Here is a 24,983-nt window from a genome sequence, read left to right as displayed (position 1 = left end):
TGTATCCTGCCACATTACTAAAGGTGTTTATCAGCTGTAAAAGTTCTTTGGTGGAGTTTTGGGGGTCGCTTATGTATACTATCATATCATCTGCAAATTTAGGTTTTTGGCTTTCATGACAAGTACTTTACTGGTTGAATCATATGTCCAGTTTCCTCACCTTTTTTTCTTCTAATCTATTAGTTAGGTACTTGGGGTGGGTTGGGTTTTTTGTAGTATTAGTCAAAACACAGTACAGATTTTTTTAAATGCTATAATAAAAATCCTACGATGGAGACTGGAGAGACATCTCAGTGAGTAAAGTGCTTTCCCCAGAAGTATGAGGATTTATGTTTGGATTCTGAGAAGCAGTGTGAAAGTCTATGGGCATTCTGTGTCTGTAATGCCAGTACTGAGGAAGAGGAGGCAGGTGGATTTCTGGAGATTCCTGGATATCAAGTCTATCTGTGGCAGTGAGCTCCATGTCTAGTGAAAGACCATCCCAAAGTGTAAGATAGAAAGTGATTGAGAAATGTTGGCCTCTGTCTTACACATACAAGTGTATGTGCACCTACACATATGTTGATATACACAAGCACATACTCATATAGCATCACACATGGATACATACAAACATACAAAAGAAAAACTTAAGGTTATGTGATATACTCCAAAGTAACTTAGGGCATGTAACTGTTCATATTGACTTGGTGTAAGTCCTGGTCATGTTAGAAAGTGGCTACCAGCAACAATCATAGGGCCATAGAAGGACGCAAGAAATAAACTATGGAAGACTTTGGAGTTGCAGACAGCACTCACCATGCAGAAAGAGGCAGTCCAGCAAACTCAGGAAGAGGTCATGGCAGTGATTCCCAGATGGAGCACCAAAGATATACAGAAGGAACACCTTCCAGGGAAATGAAACCATGCGATTGACACATCAGAAATGAGTCATGGTTTCCATCAGTTTTTTGAGAAGGGTTGATAAGCATCATTGTTCTAAGGTTTTGCTCAGTTTTCCCCTTGGCTTACTACATAAAGCAACTGCCTAGATGTTACTAAAATGGATACACTAAACATTTACTACATGGCTTTAATCTTTACCCATTTTCACTGCCCACTAGCACTACAACAGGCCTCATTTCTTTTGTAGTCATACAAGTGTAAATAGTTTTATTCATAAGTAATATACCACACTCCAAAACAGGAAGTACTTAAATATTAATATTAGTTGTTTGGTAGAGACTTTCTTAATTTGCAAAGTCTAAATACTAATTACTTGCTCTATTAAGTTTTCAGTTATAAAATCATGCCCAAGAGAGTTATTATACTATAAAAACAATAGATGCTATAAAATCTTAATTACAAATTAATGTCCATGTTTCCTTTCAACCATTAAAGTGATTAATCATCCTTTTATTTGTCTTGAAAGAATTACTGAACATTTTGAAGAAATAATGTGTTCTTTTTTTATTCTATTTGCCATATTTACTGAGAGAATAAGAGTACATCTCTAATAAATTCAAGGTTAATTTTACTTTCAGCAATATTAGATCAATTAATACTGCTGATAAATTTAGTGATTTTTAATTTACTCTTTTGCTTTTTATTATGTTTTTAATTTTGTTGTGAAATATATCAAAAATTCAAAAAATATGAGCAATACTAAAAGAAGGTCAAGACTGTTGGCTCAAGTCTATAATGGCAGCTACTTAGGAGCTGAGCCAGGAGGGTCCCAAATTCAAGGTTTGCCTCAGCTAAAGGGTGAGTTTAAGGCCAATCTAAGCAATTTAATAAGATCTTGTCTTGTGACAAAAGCTAAAATAAAGCTGAGGATTGAGCTCAGTGTAGATGCTTGCCCATCTCACATACTCAATAGTGAAAAAAATAACATAAACAACAGAGACTGAGTTATATAGCTCAAGTGTTAGTCTGTAGGCTCAACCCCCAGTACAGCTACAACTAAATGTTAAATCAAAATACGTCAGTAACTGTTCAGAGTTTAATATGCACAAACTGAGGTAGATATGATGTCCTTAGATAAACCGGGGTAGATATGTTGTCCCTTAGGTGCCTCTTTCTGATCACTCTCCTCTCATTTAAAGAAATAGATTTTGATACCAACACAAATGGGGTTGAACTCCAGGTGTGAGCAAAGCCCAGGTAACACCACGATTCCAGTCTCTGACCATGAACAAAGACTGATGCCTGTCCTGCCCTTCAGATTCTAGACACCAGGAGTCGATCAGTGGATGCTGTGTGAAGCTGCTACCTGACCCATTTGTCCCCTTAGTAGAAAATTAATGCAATTGGTGCTGGATACTTGTTTCTAAACTTTGTGAATCTAACTGGTGCTGCTCCAAGCACACTCACACATCAATCTGTTCACACACAACATAAGTTGATGTTGTTGTTTTTTTTTAATCTAGAAATAGAATTGTTTGGTCTTAGAAAAAAATGTACCTTCAACTCTGGTAGATACTGAATGACTTAAGTTTCAAAGTAGATGTAGTGGTTAATCTGTCAATAGCAGGTGAGCTAACTCTGAACTCCAAACCCCACAACACTAGCTTTGACCAAAACAAGTTACATCTGTTGATGCTTCATCTTACTGTGAACACTAAGTTCTTCATTTTGTCTTACTTCAGTTTTCTACAGTGCTAACACTGCTCTGTCCATGGTGCAGCGCCTGTGAGACATGCACCGGCTGTCCACAAGCTGCTTCCTTATCTTCTCTTCCTGCTCTTTGTTCAGACAGTCTACACCAAGAAAGGAACCCAGCACACACAGCAGCAGCTTCACTCGACCTACTGCGTATCCCTTATATCCCTTGATATAAAACTCAAACAACAGTACAGACATCATGAATTACTCAGGTTGGGGAATTCAACCAACTCTTCTTACTTTTGGGTCCTTGAACTTTTCATTATTTTCTTAGAATTGTAAATAAGCCTTTAGACAGACTATCAAATCCTAGCCAAAATTTCCTGGGATTTTAAAAGTTTACTTCAGTAATTTTATCCATGCATACAATGTACTTAGACCACGTGCACATACCCACTTTTCTCCCTTTTAACTCCTTCAGTCTTCCTCCATTTCCCCTTCCAAGTGCATTTACTCTTCTTGGAGGGTGTAGTAGCAATTGAGTCCTGGGATTTTTTTTTAACCCTCTTTTTTATTCTTGTGATCAGAAACAAAGGTTGACTGATAAACTTTAGATAGGATTAAAGCTACTCCATCAATTATTTTTCTGAAAGAAAGATGGATCCTTATGGTCACAACCTGATTTTCTCAATACCTGGGCTCACATTTTTTTTATTGCTGTCTCCTCTTTGAGTTTCAAGTCCTCATGTTCCCACTGTCTTGCTTCTAAATCACTGAAGGTCCTTTTTTTTTTTTTCATAAAATACTGTTCACAACTGCTTGGTAATGAAGTCTAAGTCGTATGTCTGTTTGGTATCTTTCATAATTTTATTACTTTTCTTTATGTAATAGAGGTAAGAGTGCAGGCATGGACACATTCATTAGCTCCTCCTGTTTAATATAACCAAGGCTTTAAGGAAGAATTATAATAGCTTATCCCTTAGTAGAAAACAACTAGACTAAAATGTGCAATATCATACAATACATATACTTATTTGTAAGTAATATTGAGCATATCCCGGTTGGCATTTAAAAATTCTAGGAATACATTATTTTCATGATTTCCATGCCTCCAAATTCCATCTTATTTTAATAGTAAGAAGAGAGTGCTTTCAAGAAAAGTAGGTCTGTAAGGCTTCTGAGGTAAATAACATTTCGATGGGGGTGTTGGCAAGATTTTGGATGGGCCTGAAATGAAGCTGAAACTTGAAGGCATGGAAGGAACATGTGAGAAGAGCTGAGTTGTCTTCTGAAACCAGTCCATGAAAAGTCTGGGCTACAGAAAGTCACCAAAGACCACACTGTTGGTCATATTATTTCTCTGGTGTATTCATTGTCTATAATTCATTTTTATTGATCAAAGACAAAAGTTTATGACCAGTTGAAAAATCACAGGCACTTTTAGAGGTAATTTTATTTTATTCTTTCTGTGAGGCTATTATTGTGTCAAATGCTCCACAAACCCATAAAGTAAGCCCCATCTGAAACTCTAGACCATATTGTTACTCACGCCTGGTCGTGACTCTACAACAGAATGTGGCAATTTGGCTCAAAATTTAAAGCAATGAAATGACAAACTTAACGCAATTGTCTCTCTTGCCCACCCCCAAATCCTTTAAAAATACTTTATTTCCCTTCCAATATAACTTTAGACATTTTTGTTGGTGCTGCTTGGCTCCTATTGGATTTATTTTTGTGATGATTCATCACTAACTCCACAATGATAATATCCTGTGAACATACTTTTAGCAATGGCTTTAATGCTTCCTGACTCACACGGAGTTGGTCATCTCTGGCTGTTGTGTATTGTCACTGATGGTCATTTGGGTGAACACTGAAGGAATTATTACTTCCCTTGATGACATATTCATACTCATACCCTAATTTTTCATTTCACTTTAGTTTGGTAAATTTTATTTTAGGCTCCTCAGCTGTTCTTTCCCAGCATCCCACAATCACATTAGTCAATAACAGTCTTCTTATTTAACCAACTTTAAAAACAAATGTGAGGCATTCCTAAGAATGCTAATATCTTATTAAGTTTGGGTGACTTCTTTAAGCATATTTTTCATGACACAAAGGTGAGTCTGTTATTAAATACATTGTTGAGTCTTGCATGCAGAAAAATTTGTGCTCTTTGCTAACTCTCATGGTTGTCTACAGTTACCCATAAAATAAAACAAAATGATAATACATAATTGAGGGGACTGGAGAGAGAAGATAATGACAAATAACATCTCCAGATGGTAGCCAGCAGTGCCACTCCTAAATAACATGGAGAACATTCTTAGCACCACACACTAAATTCTAAGTAATAGTTAAATGTCCTAACTAGCACATAAAGGTCCCTCTGTAAATATGACTAGGCAGTGGCTACTCAGTTTTCAGTTATATAAAAAGTTTAAAGCTTTAAAAGCAGTCCCAAATTACAGTGTAAAATATTCATCTTAATCGGTTTTTTGAAGATTAAAAGAAAACACAGAGATAGATAAAAGATAGAGATACATGATAGGTGATAGATATATAAGATAGATAAATTATAGATAGAATATAGATAGATAAATGATAGGCAGATAGATGATATAGATATATACATGATATAGATATGATAGATACATACATAGATGATAGAAAATTGTTAGAGAGATAGATAATGATGATACATACATACATAGATGATAGAAAATTGTTAGATAGATAGATAGATAGATAGATAGATAGATAGATATTAAGCTAGACAGAAAAATAGGTGACAGATATCAGAAAAATGAGACCAGTGGCCAACTCCTCATTGCCAGAATCTGAAAGAGCATGTCATTGCCAATTTAACCTATAGATCTAAAGAGAGGACCTTCTAATGACTGATATATAGATCAATCCACTTCCTCCTATGCACTTCTTATATCGAATACCCAAATCCATAATGAGACAAAATGCTAAGCTTCCTACACCTGCATATGAGTATCTCTATAACTTTTGTGTCAATAAACAATAAGGCCAAAATTTCCAGAAATCACAATGAAATAGATTATGTATGCATGTGTGTATGTGGTTGAGTATCCCTGCGGCTGATCACATATGTGTATGTGGGTAGGAAACCCCTAGGAAAATGGAGGCTTACAGGACACATTCTATATTTTCCATTAACACAACACAAAATGAAGAAAAAGTGTGTAGGGGCTTAGCTATAGAAAAAACATCCAGTTCAAACCCAGGCCTATAGTGTGACTGCTTGAGTTTTATTTTTTGTTAATATTTGTTTTTTTTGTTTTGTTTTATTTTCAGGGTTTTGTTGTTGTTTTAGTTTTCTACATCCCATCAACTCAGAATCACTGAAAAAATGCAATAGGCAAAGTCTCCAATCTTACCTCAAGCTAAAAGAAGTGTATTTGATACAAATGAATTTGATAGTTTCTGTAAGAAAGCTCTAGAAATTTGGTAATAAAGTAAAGGGATCGATATTTGGCACAAGACACCCCAAGAGCAACTTCTCATCACAAAGGGAATTTATTTGCCCAAGGGGGACTAAGAACAGGGAATTAGAGACAAAGACAGGAGGTAAAGGATGAGGGAGAAGAATTTCCAGGACAAATATGTAGCCTGGAGAGAGAGGAGACAGACTTGACCCTTAGGCAAATGCAGTTTATAAAGGTAAAAGGGAAGCTCCATGCTAGGATGAGGTGTTTAATTTTGATTGATCATGTTAATTATGGCAGCCAAAAGGGGGATTTTAATTGCTGGACTCCAATACTTTGATAGCTGGAACTTGGTAGTCAGCCTCAGGAAAAAGAACTGAGCCACCAGCCTGGCTCAAAAGCAACAAGATTCAGTTTCAATGAGAGGTCTCACCTCAAGGGAACAAGACACAGGATAATAGGAAAGGACATCCAATCCTCCTCTGCTCTTTGCAACAAATCGACCTGCACATTTTCATACATAACACACATGCATACACAAACACACACATGGAGGGGCAGTAGGCCCATTACAATCATACAAGTGCCTGAGCCAGAAGGCTATCAGCTAAGATGTGTCTGGGCTGCTGAGTGCAGAGTGGGCTCAAGCAAAGTCTCAGCATCTTAGTAAGGCCCTGTCTGTCAGAAAAAGTAAAAAGAGAGCTGGGACATGGCTCAGTAGTAGATATTTGCCCACTTAAATATTCCAGACCATGGATTTAATCCCCATAACTACAAAATTGACAGAGGGTATCAGAATGATTGGTTCAAAGACAAGTTAGATTACCTTTATTGAATATCTCATATTGAAGCTGCAAGAGCCCCTTATACTGTCTACCAGAATATCTTCCAAATAAATTAGAACAAAAATATCTAAAATATGTGAATACAGAGATTAAAAAATATATGAAGCTAAATTTCAGATGACCAAAGATTGTCTAGATTTAAAACAATTTAAAACTTACAAAAAAATTAATTTGAATTTTAAAGCAATTCAAAATAACCACCATTGATCTTCTCCAAAACAAAGGAAACTATGATAATAGGCTTTAAATTTAATATCTGTGTAGGGAAGGAAATGCCAAGAGGAGAAGGTTTGTTTGTTATTTTTGCTTTTGGTGAGTAGTGATCCACACAGCTGACAGCAGACCGTAGGCTCTGATATTACACATGTATGTGACTTCTCTGGGAGACATTACTCACTAAATGTCAAAAAAAAAAAAACCATTTTTAGTCCTTGAAATAGACACTTATTATTTCTAGACACTTATTATTAGCAAAATAACCAGATAGGGTGAAATATGCTTAAATTATACTACATTCATGCATGAAAAGTCATATTTTGTATATAATTATTGTATACAATTATTTGTGTACCATTATGATAATAAAATAAGAATATAGCTAGAAATATATACAAAGGTTTCTCCTCAAAAGCTGTTTTTTCTGTTGGGTCTAGAAAGTGGCTCAGTAAATGAATTATTTATCGCACAGAGATGAGAACCTGAATTCAGTTTCTCAGAAACCACATAAAAACCCAAGCAAAATGATGCATGTCAATAAGCCCAACATTGACGAAGCCCAGACAAGGCTATGATGACCATTCTCACCAATCACTGAGCTCAAGGCTCAGAAAGAGAGCCTGTCTCAAAATAAATAAATAAAATAAAGAAGCAATGAAGGAACTACACTTTGCAGGTAAACACACACATGCACGTTCAGCCCAGTGCACTCATGCGCACACACATGTGCACAGGCATGCGTGAGCACCACACACGTAAACGCTCCTTCTTATATTGTTAACCACTTTAAAAAGTTGAAGAAACTTTTGATGTCCATCTATGTGGAAATGAATAAATTTTAAGGCAGCACCTTTACAATTATCAAAAGTATATTTTTACAGAATAATTGATGAAAATCATAAATGGTATAAATAAATTGTACCAATAAAGTACTAACCTAAACAAATAGGAAATCAGTGTTTTTCAACTGATCAAAAAATACATAAGCAATGCAGGCCTAGGGTGACTTTACCAAACTTCACATGGAATATGCGCCAAAATTAAGCACACTCTTGCTGGAAAAGAACCAATGAGCAGCTCAAATAACAGTCCCTAGTTCATGGTGATAGAACTAATACAGACAAGAGAACCCCACCTCTAAAATGCAGTAGACTTTAATATGTAGAAATGCTAGCATCCCCTTGGTCAAAGCTGCTTTCTGTTTAAAGCTAAACAGAAACAAAATCTTATTCCCTGCACATATAAAAGAACAATAAAATTTCTTATGGAGTCACCGTATTTCTTACTCAAAGAAGACTTCTTATGTAATTTTAGTGTGTTTATTAATAAGATATATACTGTCTCAGTGTTCATCAATTTAACTGCATCAGATGTAGAGTCTCTGCTTTCATCTGTAATCTCTTAGAACATATTTGCCAATGAAACGCATCGTTTACATTATGAAAATTCAATATGACTGACATTAGCAAAATTACTAATTAAGAGATAGAGCATAAATACTCCAAGAAATTTGACAGTCAGTTCCATGAAGAAAATTAATTCAGAGCTCCCCCATTTGCATAAATCTCCAGGTCTCATTTTCACAGCTGTTTGTTTGTCAGCTAGATGGCTGCTTTTCAAAATGATTTTAACATAATCGATGGGAAGTACACCTTTCAACTAAAAATACCATGCTCTAACAGAGAGATAGCTAGGGCAAAAATAGAATTTCATTCAGCTCATCTTAATATTGTTCCCTCAAATGAGTGTCTTTAATGCAGGGAATTTATCATTTAAGTTTCAAATTACTAAAATATTTTTATTAAAATGTTTTGCCATTTTAGATCTCTATAAAAATTGGTGACATATATTTTATGAGAAAAACCATTAGTAAGTATAATTATATTAGCAAAAAATACTGAAGATAGGTATATACCATTAGTTACTTGAGACATAAGGAATTTCACATATATCCTCCATAGTGTTCAAGACAAAGGCGATTTTAAAAAAAATGTTTGAAGGCTGGCACAGTGCTTGCTGTCCCACAAGTTAGATTCTGGGATCCCACTAAGTAGAAGAAGAAATCTGACTTTTGCAATCCCCAAGTTCAAGTACTATCCTCTACCCTGCACACACACGCACACACATGCACACATACACACATGCATGCACACACACGCACATGTGTGCATACACACACATGCACACACACGTGCATGCACACACGCACATGTGTGCATACACACACGCATGCATGCACACACACGCACATGCGTGCATACACACACACGCACACACACATGCATGCACACACACTCACACACACACTCACACACATGCATACACGCACACATACACACATGCATGCATGCACACGCACATGCATGCATAGACACACATAAATGCATGCACACACACGCACACACACATGTATGCACACGCACTCACACATGCATGCACACACATGCATACACACACACGCATGCATGCACACACACGCACATGCATGCATACATACACACACGCAGGTTTCTTTTTTTAAAAAAAAAGTTTAAATAATACTCAGAATGGGCATGAATATTATTTGTTCCCATAACCTTGATGATGAAAAGAAATCAGCAGTTTTAGATCTTACAATGTCTAAAAGGACATACAGGAGCAAAATACACAGCAATGCCACTCTCTACCTGTGGGACTGCATCCCACGGATGCTATTCCTGGCTCAAAGTCTCTTTTCATGCATATCATTGACTCTTGCTGATAAAGAAATCCTAGGAAATTATAGGAACCAATGACCTTGTGTATAATGTCATGTAAAGTCACCGCATGCATGGCTGAGAGAAGATGCCAGTGGTTACACCTACACATGTTTTGATAGCTGGGAAATAAATGCAGCTTATTATTTATTTATTTATTATTTTTGAAATGAGCTGACCGTTTTTTCTCTTACTCTTGAAATTATATTTAAGTGTAGATTCTACTTGAAGCAATTTGCTGCTGGGAGAGGCCTGACATTCTAATGTATGTTTTGCTTCTAATTATATTCCAGCTCATTTTGACATTTTGAGCCAATTATGTGGGTCTACAATCAAACTTCTCCTTAGTCATCTATAATCTGACCAATAAGCATTTTTGCCTCTGCTCTCTCCTTTATTCCCTAAATGGAATTCTTAGCAATGAGTATATATAGAAACTTATAAATACAAGGTAAATAACAAGGCTTCATTTGGAGGGGAAAAAAGCAAAGAACTATTTAGTCCTTCCTTCTTGCCAACATTAAAGGCAGTGACAGGATTAATTGAAACCACTTGCCTCAACTTTATTTCTAAATCTAACTTTATTTCTAATTTTAGGGATAAAATGCAGAGCAATTGCTTTAAGGAGATATTATTTTAAATATTTCACTTCTGTCCATATAAATGGCAATGAAATTTAAAAAACCTCTAATTGCAAAAGATTTCATGTACAAAGAAACAATGCATAGCTCTGAGACACTGTTCGTAAGAGAGTCACTCAAAACAAATCCTTTGGAACAGGATTACAAAACTCAAGTTGAAGTAACAATAGAAAGCCCAAAACAAAGCTCCTACTTTACTGCATTGCTTGCCTCTGTCTACCTGCCAAGCCTGTGACTTACACTATTTTCTCAGTAAAATAATCCTCAGTGGAAACAACTGCACCAAATGCCTGTTTGTAATATCTGTCAGCTCAGAAATGCTCACTGTAACCTCTCTCCGTAACCTCCATAGGTAAGATCCAGTCCAAAAGTAGACCGAAATATGTATAATACAAAATTAAATTTTCCAGATGAATAGCATATCACCTTAACAGGTCACAAAAGAGTAGGCATTTGTAGTTAAAAGACAAGATGAAATAAAATGCCGCCATCAAACATAATGTCAAACTTTCAAAACCATGCATCTAGAAGTATCATTTCCTCAAAGCTATAGTTTATCCAGGATCATTTTTGAGCATTATATAAGTATAACCAAATTTTATGAATATAAAAAATTTAAATCATAATAATATATAGGAATAGTGCTATCAAACCAATGAAACTGACAGGTTTCCCCCTGGGGAACAATATCACTGAGACAGGTTTCTAAGTTAATATATAAAACATTATCCAGATTGTACTTTAATGTTCATAAAATATTCATAAATGCTTTCTTTTTTATTTCGAAGCAATCATCACAGAATGACAATATGATTGCATATTTGGTGAAGCTGGCCTCCAGATGCTGAGGATTTTATCTGCAGACACTAGGCAATCGGCAACTGACTCTCCTTCCCTGCTCATAAATGCCAAAACTGGCCTACGGCTTTCAGTCTTTTTTCCCAACACACTCCCAAGGCATTGTGGTCTCCGTCTCTGCCTACCCTGTCTTTTGACTTCAGTCCTTCCTCTGCTCTTTCTTGGAAGGATGTACCTTGTGAGTGAGGCTGATGAGAACCTGGTTTTCTATAGCATGATTTACTCCATTATGCCCTGGGTGTCCAAGGACAGCAAGACACGGTTAGGTTCACCTTAGAAATGACATTTTTCCCTGAGAACTTGAAGGGAAAAGGAAAACAAGAAAGATGGGATTTGGAGAAGGAGAACATGATTAAATAGCTAGATCACGAAATTCTGCCTAAAACAGAGGAGTGAATTGAAATAGAGAAAAAGTTAAGCCAAGAATTTAATACCTCAGTTTCAATTCAGATTTCAAATCCATAGTATTTATAAACATATTGCACAAATCAGTTCTGCCATTTAGAGGCTACTCTTTTAGCCTTTATTGGCTGTGAGATTTTAAATATGCTAAATACCATTTTAATGAGTTTTCCTAACCTCTTATCTCCATCAATCCTTTGGTTTTTTTCACTCACAATTTTACCAAGCAACATAATTTTTTGAAAATTAATCACAACATCAGATAATCCCAACTTTCATGTAATGTCATTTTAAGTATTGTTAGTTTGGGATAATCCAGTGAGTTTGAAACAAAAGATCATAAATAACAAAATATACCAGCTGTTAGCAAAATATTAAAGGTTCATAAACTCTTTGGGTTTCCAAGAAGATAAACCCTTCTGTAAATTACCACTATTTGTGAAGAAAGAAAGAAGCAAGGAAATTGAGTAGGTGAATAATTAAGGCAATTATACCCAAAGGAGATGTCACTTGAGCACTCAGAGAATCCCGTCAAAGCAAGTCTATTTTAGGGCTGTCTGGTAGTAAGACACAGCGGGGAAGCTCTCAGTAAATGGTTGCCCTACTATAGAAGTTGTCAAGTAGATTTCATTTTGAAAGCAAATCTCTCATAAAGGGAAAGAGTTCTTGGAACTAGCTAAGAATAAAGAAAATTGGTGCAAAGTCTATTGTAAATTTTAAGCTGCCCAAGGATAATGTGAGTTATATTCCTTTCTATATTTTAAATTTCTAATGTGCATATTTTAAGAACAAAAAAACGTATGTTTATGTACATGTACTCAAATACAAGAAATAAAAATTAGTAAAAGATAATTTATGAAAATCCATGTACACATAAATGCTCATGGTGGCATCATTATTCATGATAGCCTCCAAAAGTGGAAGCACCCCAAATATCCAAAATTGATAAATATTTAAACTGTGATATATACTTGAGATTTTATGGGGCAAAAATTAAAAAGAAAATGGGGAACTAATGTGTACCACTGTAGATGGACACTGCATTTGTGGAATGTTATTATGTTTAGAGACAATGTCCAGAGTAAACAAATCTTCAGAAATAGGAAACAAAATGATGGCTAGAGAATGATGCAGTCAGGATGAGTAGGAAGTAAGTTTGTGTTTTGCTTTTGCTTTACTAAGAATGTTATTGTGCTAGATGATTATAATGATTTTGTAATGTTATAAATAAATGTTGTAAACTGAAGAAATACCTAATTAAAGGCTTTACAAGGTGGGTTTTTCCTACCTGGTACAAATTAACCACAATCGGAGGTATTGTCCAACACTACTTTTTTTTAAAAAAAAAAAATGTTTATCAATATTTAACTCAAGGTGATAGCCACCTATACTAAATTCCCCAAATATTCCTCAGGTCATCAAAGTTCAAATATCATTCATTACATTTTAAAGAGGTTAATAGCTGCTTTGCCATCTTAGTAGATTATTTTAGGCTATTTCACATTAGATACTATGCTTGCCTCATTTCTAAGAATGTAAAATTACTTTGAGTTAGAAGTTGATCTTTGATGATCCAGCACCATTTATCACACACACACACACACACACACACACACACACACACACACACACAAGAAATACCTAATTAAAGGCTTTACAAGGTGGGTTTTTCCTACCTGGTACAAATTAACCACAATCTGAGGTATTGTCCAACACTACTTTTTTTTTTAAATGTTTATCAATATTTAACTCAAGGTGATGTTTTCACAGTGGAAAGAGCCAGGAGTACTCAAATGGAATCAAGGCTAACAGACATTACCCAGCCTCGTCATCTTCAATGTTCAAGTGTTATTAGGAACAAGAAATGGAACTTTCTGCTTATTTCCCTCTCATCCCTCTTTGGTGGTCTTATTTTCACCTGAGTCTTCTGATCTCTGTTAATAAACAGGAAATCTAGTAATAAAATGTAGGATCCACTGGGAAAACTAATACTAGCTACTGTAGTAGAAGTGTCAAGGAACACTGAGGATAAGTTCATGCTGAGACCAAAAACCAAAGCATATTTTGGAAAACAAGCAGTCAGAGTAGATGTGGAGTATGAGGAGATGAAAAGGAAGAAAGGTCTCCTGAAGGTCGACGGTGTGAATGACCTGACTAATGGAGTGCTGCTTTCTGAGACAGGAGTGTAGGAAGGGCAGCCATGAACACAATTTGAGATATCAAAGGCTTGAGATTCCTGCGAGGAATCCAAGTGGAGCTATGAAGTTGAATCTAAAGGGGAGACTGAGAGTATCAGTGTGGGAGAAGTCTGTTAAAGATGGTCTTTGGGGACATGAGTATGGAGAAGCTGAACAAGAGAGTACTAATGAGCAAGAAAGAGAGCTGAGGTTCAGAGGGGATCCCCATTGCATTACAGATGAGGGAACAGAGAACCGAGTAAGAGCCTGAGAAGGAATGGCCTGGGCTTTGTGGCCCTGGACAATGGTGTTTTGGCCTCGTTAGTAGCTCCTGGACCTCATTCTTGGCTTTTGTTTTCTCTCGTTCCGTTTCTTTGGAAAGCAACTACTACTTACCCTCTGCTCTCAGGCTCTTATCCTTGTTTTGTCCCCACATACTCAAGGAATAAAACGTCTGATAAAAATCATAAAGCTAATACCATTAAAATACTTATTTTCTATCAGATGAGATCCAGTTAAGTGCAATCTCTTATCTGATATATTTTCTTGACCTCTGCTTATTCAGAAATTTTGCTTCCTTGGGACATCATCACTTCTCTGAGTGTCTATGCAAACTCCTTCTGTTGACCTCTATACCTGCTTGGAAAAATAGCGTTTTTTTTCTCCTGCCTCCAGATTCAATGTGATTTTTCTCTGTCATTTCCATTTGAAATTCATTCAAGACTTTTTTGGTTGATTTAGTTTCTCCATGAAGGGGTAGAGCTGCCGGGCTCCACCTTTCCAGTTCACTTGGTATACAAATTGGACTAGTCTCCAGGGAACTGCTCATTCTCAGTTCACCTAGCAGCATGTGCGCACCTGAAGTTTACAAGAATTGGCCTGTATAGTCTTGCTTAATTTGAGATTTCCACTATGTGTATGGAATAAAGAGGTAAAACAAAAGAAAGAAAAATCACAGATAGTGCCTGTCTAAAGCGTCAGAAAATCAGCAAACCAATTAACAATTAATTTATAATGTAGCACCAGAAATTACACGCAGGAAGGTCTACAAATTTGTAACATTTCATTTGAGTAACGGTCAACATGGAGAAAGGAGAGCAGTTAAGGGTACTGAGAAAGAACGGGAAAGACATCTAGGCTCATCTCATCTCCTAGACTTGTCTTTTGGAAAAGGATAAGAAGAAAAGGTAGGAAAAGAAAATCCTAAAATATATACTCATCTCAAATCCCTCAATCTGAGGAGACTCCAAACGGATGTTATATAGAATCCTACAAGAAGACAAGAACTCCTGAATTGTAGAAGTCCTTTATTTAGAGCAGGAAGATAGACAGACAGACAGATAGACAGACAGATAGATTTTTTTTTTATTTTTATTTTTGAGACAGGGTTTCCTTGTAGCTTTTGGTTCCTGCCCTGGAATTAACTCTTGTAGACCAGGCTAGCCTCGAACTCACAGAGATCCACCTGCCTCTGCCTCCCAAGTCCTGGAAATAAAGCTAAAACTTTCAACTTTCAAAAATGAATGCTTCCTCATAATCTAATTTTCTATCAAAATAAGCAAAAATGCTGCGTCATGAGAGTATGAAAAATGAAACAGAAGTTATAAGGAAATAGGAGTCTCTGGACAAAGGGAGGAGAGGAGATGCGGGGGTGACCTTTTCCCCTGAGTCCTCAACCAGACTCATGGACCAAGAATGACGACTGAAGATAGGTCAGAGAACTTGAAGAAAGGGCACATCTAGGACTGGTCGACTCTGGTTGCAGTAATGATTCCCTAGATGCACCTGGACTGAAGAAGTTTCTATAGTCTGACGCTCTCAGCATCATTACCCACAGCTTCAGATAAACGTCTTCATCATGCGAGCCTTTTCCTCGTACTGGGAGAGCAGAGAGAAGAGGTGCAGCTGACACACAGAAGCAGGCCTTTAAGTCCACGGGTGAGATGCTGGCAGCCTCTTCTGATGTTACATTGGAGAGAATAAGAGACCAAAATAAGGGACTTGAAATGCAAATCATACCAACTACGGAACAGGTCTCAAAAGCAATTATCCCAAATTAGAACAGGCAGTGAGACAGCTCCAGAAAACAAATCTGTACGAGCAGGACTCAGACGGCTTCCAGGTAATTGGAGGTTCTAAAAAGAACAGCTACGGCATAGTAGAAATGGGATCTATTCCAAGTAGAGGGTAAATTGTGTGAGAATCTGGCAGTCATCTTGGTAGAAGAATGTATTTCTTTTCCCTTTGAGGCATATGAATAATTTCACTATAAACAGCACCAAAAAAAATGACTGTTAAGTGATATGAATAAGTTGAGCCAGATTCAGATTAATTATGGTAAAGAAAGGAGCTCAATTTAACGTTGAACATTGATTTTTTGTTACTGCACCAAAGATTACAGTTGAAATGATACCTGAGCTCCGAAGAGGGAAATGGAATCTGAGAACATCACCTGCTCAGTGGTGAATGAACGGCATCCTCCTAGTCAATATATTAAAAATGATCTATCGTTTACCAGCTTACTAAAATCCAAAGACAAAATTTCTTAATAAATTTAAGATTTAAACTTGTCCAAAAGCTGTTTCAGATTTGATACGTTCTATATAATAGACTACAAACAATTGCATGAAGCCTGGAGTGAACAGATACCTAATGTTGTAGTGAACAAAGAAAGGAATGTCAAGTTGTGGCATATAGAAATCTTCAAGTTACATTTTCAAAAAAAAAATGTTGTATTTTTCATGCAGATTAGGCAGGTGTTCTTCAGCGGTGCTGCCTTCACAGCCTTTTGTCAAATTTCTCCATGCACCATGTTTTCATTCGCTGCTTGGTAGTGTTCATTTTCTTCCCTTTTGCTTCTAAATGTTTTTAGAAGTTGACACATTGTCTTACTCATCTTAGTCCCATGAGCCTCTAATAATCTTTGTTGGAACATGTAAGTTTCAGGTTCCTCCAGGTGCATGGGCCTTAACCGCGAAGTGTCAGTGAGCATATCTGACTTTCAGTCTCAGACTGTTATTGAATTGGAACATCTGGGTATAAACTCAACAAAACTAAAGGACCCTTCACATGAAACACAAATTAATTTCAGGCTATAGGAGAAGCTTTTAGTGATTCTACCATTTTCCTCAGCTTATCAGCAACAATGTACACACAAATCCCACTTAACTAAAAGTCTTGCTCTCAGATATAATATATGCACTTCCAGCTGAGCTCTGCAGAAATCAAGGTTTTAAAGTTTGAGTGGTTTTTTTTTTTTTTATTTAAGACACTGAAAAGAATAGCAGATAACCTCAGTCTCCTGCACTCATTGTCTCAGAGAGGAGGGTCACAATCCCACAGTTCCATGTTCCTGAGTAATACTGCACATATAAAAGCTAATGGTTTCAAAAGTTATTGCAGTAAACGTATAGGTTGGTTTGCGATGAGGACACTTGAAAAGTAGACCTAAACTTTTGGTCTGGAAATTCCAGGAATAGTATCTGTTAGGCTTAATTGCAAGCATTTTTTTACTTTGGAAGAAAGAAAGCTAATAAATGTAATTCATGCCGCTTTCATGCGACACCTTTTGCTATTAGGTCTGAGATGTATGTATGTTTTCTCACTGGTGGCAATGTCTTGGGGAAAATACAGCAATCTGATAGTTTCATGTGAATCATCTTTGGAATATGTACTGCTTGTATGTACATATTCATTAGCAAAAAAGAAGACGAAACGGAGAAAAATAATTGCCCTCAGTGATAAGGCTGACATTTTTATTAAGTTAAATGATAGAGTATTGTTTTTGGTAAAACAATTCTGTATTTATTTAAGGCAATACAATGTTCATGGTGTTTGACATAATGCAATATATGATGATTTTAAGGAAATAACAGTACAGTTAAACAAGGGGTGAGTTGAAGCTAAGGGTTGCCTCCTGTTGTGCAGCCCAGCAAGGAGAATGTCACGGTGCTGCTGATAATGCTAGGACTCAATTATCAAATGCAACCTAATTCACATTTTCATCAACAACAATAACAAAAAAAAACTTCTACAAGATGAAAGAATTTAGGCCAGACTAATTCAAGAGAAGTACTCCACAAATGGACAGAGGACATGTGGGAAAACAATCAACCGCTTCAAGATTCATTTCATATGGAAGGCAAGCCTGAAGACCTGAGTTTGATCCCTGTGACCCACATGGTGGAAGGACAGACTGGCTCCCCACGTTATCCTCTGGCCCCCAGACGCACGCCATAACACATTCACCCTATACATAACTACAATAAATAAGTATAATTTTTTCTGAAAAAATTATTTAAGAATTAATGGTTTCTTATTCATGTGGACCCAGTGTCTCCTGAACATTGAAAGTCACACTTTGGAAAAAGTTCTTTTGACCTCAGGAAGGAAATAGTCTAAGAGGAAATAGCTGTGCTTATGCCTAAAAGTGGCAGATCCCAGACATTCCTGAATGCAGGAGATCCAATACCTGGCCACAATTTCTATTAGCATAACAAAGTATTCAAATAGGTTAGAAGAGCCAGACTGAATTACTTTTAGAGTCCCTTTAAATCTGGGATCCTGTCAATCATAGATTTGTATCTTGATTTCAGGCTGTTCCTTATCCTGGACTTCAGTTCTTGGAACCTTAATACTCTGTTTATGGTTTCTTCCTCTGAAGACTATAAAACAGTTGTAAAGAGTAAACCTTTTCCCGGCGTGATCAAAAGCCTCACTAAGAAGCATTTAGTGGCCACTGATGCATACAGGACACATATTCTCATATTTAACTAGAACGATGTTTCCAAACTGAACAGCCAAAGCTTGGTGCAGGAAGAGCCCAGTCTTTCAGCATGACTGGCTTTATTGGAATGTCCTGGTGTTTTAGTCTTGGCTTCATCTGCAATCATGACTCTGTGCCTTAAATTCTTTAAAAGTATCATGAAAAAAAATGTGTCTTTGTTAAATTCCTCAGCCTGTCCATATCATTACATGTTTCTAATATGGTAGCTGAACTCATTTGGTAGCTGGACACCTTGTAAACAAAATAAAAGTTATTATTCTCCTGTGTGCTTAAGACAATGTAATTCATTTTTAAATTAATACAGTTCTACTAGCAGCATCAGGAAACCCAAATAAAAATCTGCTGGAGGTGTTAAAATAACTTTCTGAAAGGGGAAAAAACAAATCATGTGTAGGCAATGATAGAGAAACTTTCATGTCTCAAAAGAATTTACCCTTAAAAGCAATTTTTAACTCAAAATAATTAGTTTCTGAAGCTGAAGAGTTTGATGTAACAATTAATCCTTTGTTCTCAGCTTTTTCCCATGTTGCATGAATTACTTTCCCTTGATTTATTAGAAGAGAATAAATAATGCCAACAACAAAGTCTTCAGCTGATTATCACAAGATAATTTAATTTTACTTTCCATTTTAGTTTTGTTTTTGCTCTTTTGGGAGGGGTATTATTGTCTTATTTTGGTTTTGTCTGTGTGCCACATGTGTGCAGTGCCCCCAGGGGTCAAAAGAGGACAATGAATCCACCAGTACTGGAGTTAGAGACAGTTGTGAGCTGCCACGTGGGTGCAGATAATTAAATCTGGTCCTCTGCAAGAACAGCCAGTGCTCTTAACCACTGAAACATCTCTCTCATCTCTCATGGGATAATTTTAATTGTATCCAGGTGTAAATTACATTGAGTCGGTGGAATGTGTAATGCTCCATTTCTTTTTCTTGCATAGGCATTTATGTCCATGTTCCAGATCCTGACCCAGGAAGGATGGGTGGACGTGATGGATCAGACTCTGAATGCAGTAGGACATATGTGGGCACCAGTGGTGGCCATCTATTTCATACTCTACCATCTCTTTGCAACTCTGGTGAGTTTATCATTTCTTTTAAGTTATATCTTGAAGCAATTTATGGGATGAAGGTCACCAGATATTTGATGTATTATCCATTTCAAAGTAAGAGTCAATAGAAAACTGCCAGATATCCCGTTGGATGAGATTCCTTCCATTCTAAATGCTATAAGTGAAAGAACTTCTTGAGGATTATATTTCAGGTTGGTTAATGAGAAGCCCCCAGTTTCCATCAGGTACATGTGCTTGAGTGGGGGAATATAAAGGAGAGCAAATGGAAATCCCATAGTCGTACATCAGTTTAGCTTCCCTCCACATCTATACATAGTCACATCTATAGATCAAACTCAAACTACGCTATTGTTGTAACTTTTATCATGTAGTGATGTCCTCTTCAGTTTCAACACACCCTCTTCACAGCTGTGATTAAACTTGAATCTCGGGGTACAGTTAGCTAATTAAAAATCTGTGGTGTTTCTGTACTGTGTGCAGAGCAGGGATGCACGGGAGAGAAAATAAAATGCATAGCCGAAACTACTCTGAAAGCACAAGAAAACAGAATGCCAAAGTTCGGGAAAGTTTGTTTCTGTCACCATCTAGATCATTGTCTTCAATCACAAAAGATTATTTTCACTTTGAACTAAACATAGAATAGAGACCTCTACTGCCTCTACTACACTAAAGAAGTAATTCCCATGCCTTCTTACTACCAAATGTGCATCGATTCCCATTTAATCTTGTTCTCTAATGGTGTAATAACATATGTTACACTTTTTCAGGAATGAATGAAATAAAATTCACTGCCACTATTTACTGTGTAGCAAAATGCTTTATGATAATTAGCTTTGATATTTAGGACAGTCGGATAGGAAAATCTTATAATGTAGTTGATGATGAAATTGAGGTTCAGAGAAGTTTAGGAATTTGCCTAATACCACTCTAAGTATAATGGTATTCCAACTAATCCCATCTCTAGATGGTCTTAAAAGCTAAAGTTTCATTGCTTGCTTATTGCTTAGATAGTGAAGGTGAAATTTACCATTGAGCATGTCAAAATTGAGTTTGGCCTTGAGAAAAGTCTCACTCAAACAACACAAACTGCTTGCCATCTCTAATGTCCTCCAATTATAAATACTTAGGAATTATTACGTACTTGAGAAGTTATGTGTGATGACTTAAAAGTGGCCTCTACTATATAGACAAAGGCTTTCAAAATTAACATATGCCCACTACAACAGAGATACTTGGTTAAGTAGTGTAAAGTCAGAGGTTCAAATGGTAGAATTATATAGAAATAGCCTGGACATTGCTTACATGGAATTGAATTTATAGAAAACCATGAGGGCTAAGGACACTGGAGAGTGGGGATGGGACCTGCCTTCCAGAGCTGGTGTATGGCTGTGCTGGAATGTGTACCTTGTTTCCAGGACTTTTGCACCCTGACTACCAGCATGTTTAAGTCTGTGTTTGGTCACGTGTTCATCTATCAATTAGTCACTCATTCAGTTACTACTGCATTTTACTAATGTTTAGTAGCCATTCTACCATGTTGTTAGATCACTCTGGCACTGGAGTAGCTTGAAGACTATTGACCATAGGTTAAATATAGGAGAGATTTAATGGACATCAACAATTCATGTGAATATTAGTCTAGTTGACTTCTGATAGTCAATCTAATTATTTTTGCTGCTAGATAATATAATTGTTTGCTATCCTCATTACAGATTATTACACTCAGACATACATTTGAGCAACTCAGAGTCATAAAGGATAAAAAGCAGAAGAAATTCTATCTATCCTGGTATACACCTGGAAAGAAATTTTTAACTGAAATTCTACAGGGATCACTTATAGAATGAATGACAGTGTTAAAACTTCCAATTAGCCTTTTTTGGCAACCTAAAACTTGTATGGGTCCCCAAAATGGTATTAATTATTATTGCTTAAGCAAATCAAAGATTAAAATCTACATTAAGTTCCATCCTTTCTTTTGCTGATATATGTGTGTCTAAAACACAAATTACTATTTCTCATTATAAGTTAATAAGTTTTAAGTTAAAAACTAAGCATTGAAATCATTTGTTATTTTATTAACAATTTTTTGAAGTCTGTAAAGCAATCAAGAATTGAAGAGTCTTTGTGTCAGCAAAAAGCAGTTTGGTAAATATGGTGCAGACAAGAGCATGAAGTTAGAGTTCAGAAATCTAGATTAGTTTTCCTGGTCATTAGAAATGGAACTTAACTTCCTTCATGGCTTTTCTGGGTCAAACCTAAAAGTAAGAATAATAATGCCTAATGGAAGTAGTTCCCAAAGTTCCGTGTATGTTAGCTATCTTTGCATTATTGGAGATTCTTTGACCAATGGCAAGGCTCATTCCTATTTTATAATGGTTGAAAATGAATGTCTTCAAATCAATGAAATGCAGAGATTTGCCACGTATATGCATCTTTAGAACATATACATATATACTGATTTTAATTCAAAGTTATATTAAATATGTTTGGTATTGTAAAGTTAAAAGATTGTTATTAATATATTTTAGTTTGTAAGGTCCTGTTCCACGTGTGTTGTTAGCCATCACTATACTGAAAGGAAGCTATATATGGTCATGTTGTCCTCTCCTGACATGCCATTAAGATAAATGATTCTCAGAATAAATGTATCAAGCTCAATATGTATTCTGCAATTGCATTTATTGCTAATTTTCTGTTTTTCTTAACATACATGAAACTAATTTTTAGGTCATTAAAATGTATGGCAGATGCTAGTTCATAGCTTATTAGTCTTCTTCCCCAAAGATGGCTGTACTGTTTTCCAAGGAGGAGGCTTCAATGCCACAATACATCAACACACTATGCATGTTCACATGAGACTTTGTCTAGGATCTATGCCCAAGTTTGGATATTGTCCCCATACCACTAAAACAGGAATCTTTTGAGTCAAACTCCAAATCTGGTTCACCACCCATCTTTGAGCCTGTGAGTCGCAATGGTGTCTGTATCCTTACATGGTTGTGTGACTTGGTACTCACATAAGACCCTTTATGTCATTGTATGGCAGCCAAAGCCTGAAGCATTTACTGAATGAGAAAAGTGGTAGGACCCTGTCCTGAAAGAAGACCACAATCATTTGCCCTCTAGAGTATCATAATTCAGAATTCCTATGCTCCTTCACACTCTTTTACATTTGATAGTGTATGCCTTTTTAATGTTTTGATACTTTTGTGAGTGACTGGTACATTGTTTTACCTCACTTTGCATTTTAATATTGATGTGAGTATTGAGGGGGAAATTCCTATGTGCTCATTGGCCTTCTTCTCAGTGACTTACCCAGTATTTGTTTTACGGGTGTTTTAAGGGCTAGGTTGTCTTTTCCAACTTCATTCATAGGAGTGACACATGTTTGGATTTTAATCTCTTAGCATAGCTAGTACATTTGTTGCAAGTCTGTCTTCTTCTATGGTATTTTGCTATTCCAATTTGTCTATGATTCCTTTTGATGCTAAAGCAATCATTTCTGAAAAATAGTCAATATTTTTATTTTATTCATGCTTAAAACATTCTCTTCCTGAGATCATACCTGCCTGTATATTCTCATGATTTAAATTTTTACTTTTCTTCCTTAGATCTTTAACTCATTCTGACTTAAAATGTATAGGTAATAAATGTTAAATGAAATGGTTAAATAAAATTCAAGTCACATTTACTTACAAGATTTATGTGAGAATTTTAATGCACTAACATATTTACTTGATTTTCTCTAGTTATTAAATATATGGCAAAAGATTAAATAATTAGGCTTTCAATTTTATAAATAGTGCTTTAATGAGGTAATTAGCTTAGTGAAAGAAAACACTCTCTGCCACTAAATTATAAACAAAAGTATCATTTATATATTAGCCCTATATTCTAAATAGTCCAGCTGCTTCCTGCATCTTACAGAGACTTTGTTTAAGGCATGATCAGCCTCTGTTTTTTATTATCTGAGTACTCTTAGCATGGCACTCACTCAAGTGTTAGGTTATTATTAGGTTAGTCCTGACTCACTTAGCATGGTTTTACTGAATCTTTACATAAATTATATGTGAAAGATTCAAAGTGATAAAGATCTTAACCAAAACTAGTTAGGTCTCCTAACTACTCAGGAATTATCAATAGTCAACACAGACACATCAACAAACATTGAAGACTGGTCATTCAAGGACTAGATTAATGACATGATACCCAGCTCCTTCCTGTATGATCAGTGCCCACAGGGTCAGCTGTGCTTCCTGGTTCTTCCACATCAACCTCATTTGAGGTTTAATATGACCATGCAAAACTCTGGTGATAGCTATTAATTCATTAATTATTTTCAGAGATAGTTTTGAGATAAATATATCGACATGTGCATGGGCCTGTAGAATAGAGAACAGTATTATAAGCTCAACTCACAGATCTGCTTGTGAACTTGAGTTTATGCCAAAATGAGAACTTTTGGTAAATTATTTTTTCCTCTAGTAAGTATTACAAAAAAGCAACTAACTCAATTTGGGAGAAAAGTTGACAGAAATGTGCAAACTCTAATGAGTAATTAGTCCCTTAGTTAATGTGATTAGTGGTGCTACCAACCTGGAGGGTTCCTGACCCAGCTTTCTAAGAGACAGAAGAAAAGCAAAATTTGGCTGCAGCGAGTTCTGGAATAGCACCAGGCCAGGATGTTGTATGCTCCTGGGGGCATCAATTTGTCTGCTCACCATGACAGTCAAGCTCCAGTGTACAGAAAAAAACACATTCATCACTATTATCTATTGTTCCTTTAAATGCTTTTTCCTGCCAGGTACGTGTTCAGTATTTCTGTCCTAAGTGATTTCAGTTTGTCATGTGTTTGTTGACTTTATCTTGTCACCCACTTTTGCTGGTGATTTGGGGGTAGGGACTATGGAAGTTTTAAACAGTTGAAAAGACTTTCTTTTCCTGCCCCTTTGAAGGTTTTTTTTCTTCCTCCTTTATTATTGTCTCAAAAGAAAGCCCTGTGATGTGAATACTGAAAGAAGAGAAAACATAATTAAGCCTTCATTGTAGATGGTCTTTTCGTTACCTTTGAAGTGCCGAAATTAACACAGCGATCTCTTGATTTCACCTCAGTGGCAGCAGCTTGCTGTGAATAGTCATGTTTTGCTCACAGAGATGTGCATTTGAAAGTGTAAATTAAATGATTTAAAAGTGAGTCTATGTTGAACATATCC

At 36.2% G+C, this 24,983-nt stretch overlaps 1 protein-coding gene across 4 annotated transcripts in view; it reads left to right on the top strand.

Moving 5' to 3' along the window:
- The window catches only part of Nalcn (sodium leak channel, non-selective), a 258,303-nt gene that overhangs the window by 125,112 nt on the left and 108,208 nt on the right, over positions 1-24,983 (top strand). For all 4 annotated transcript variants that reach the window (XM_026783175.1, XM_026783176.1, XM_005355702.2 and 1 more), the window contains exon 14: positions 19,636-19,773. In XM_026783175.1, coding sequence (XP_026638976.1) covers positions 19,636-19,773 — 138 coding nt within the window. The remainder of the gene's footprint in view (positions 1-19,635; positions 19,774-24,983) is intronic.

This window comes from Microtus ochrogaster, chromosome 17 (genome assembly GCF_000317375.1).
Source record: "Microtus ochrogaster isolate Prairie Vole_2 chromosome 17, MicOch1.0, whole genome shotgun sequence".
NCBI lineage: Eukaryota > Metazoa > Chordata > Mammalia > Rodentia > Cricetidae > Microtus > Microtus ochrogaster.
Note: the sequence above shows the minus strand (reverse complement) of the source record. Positions and strands in the feature narration are given on the sequence as shown.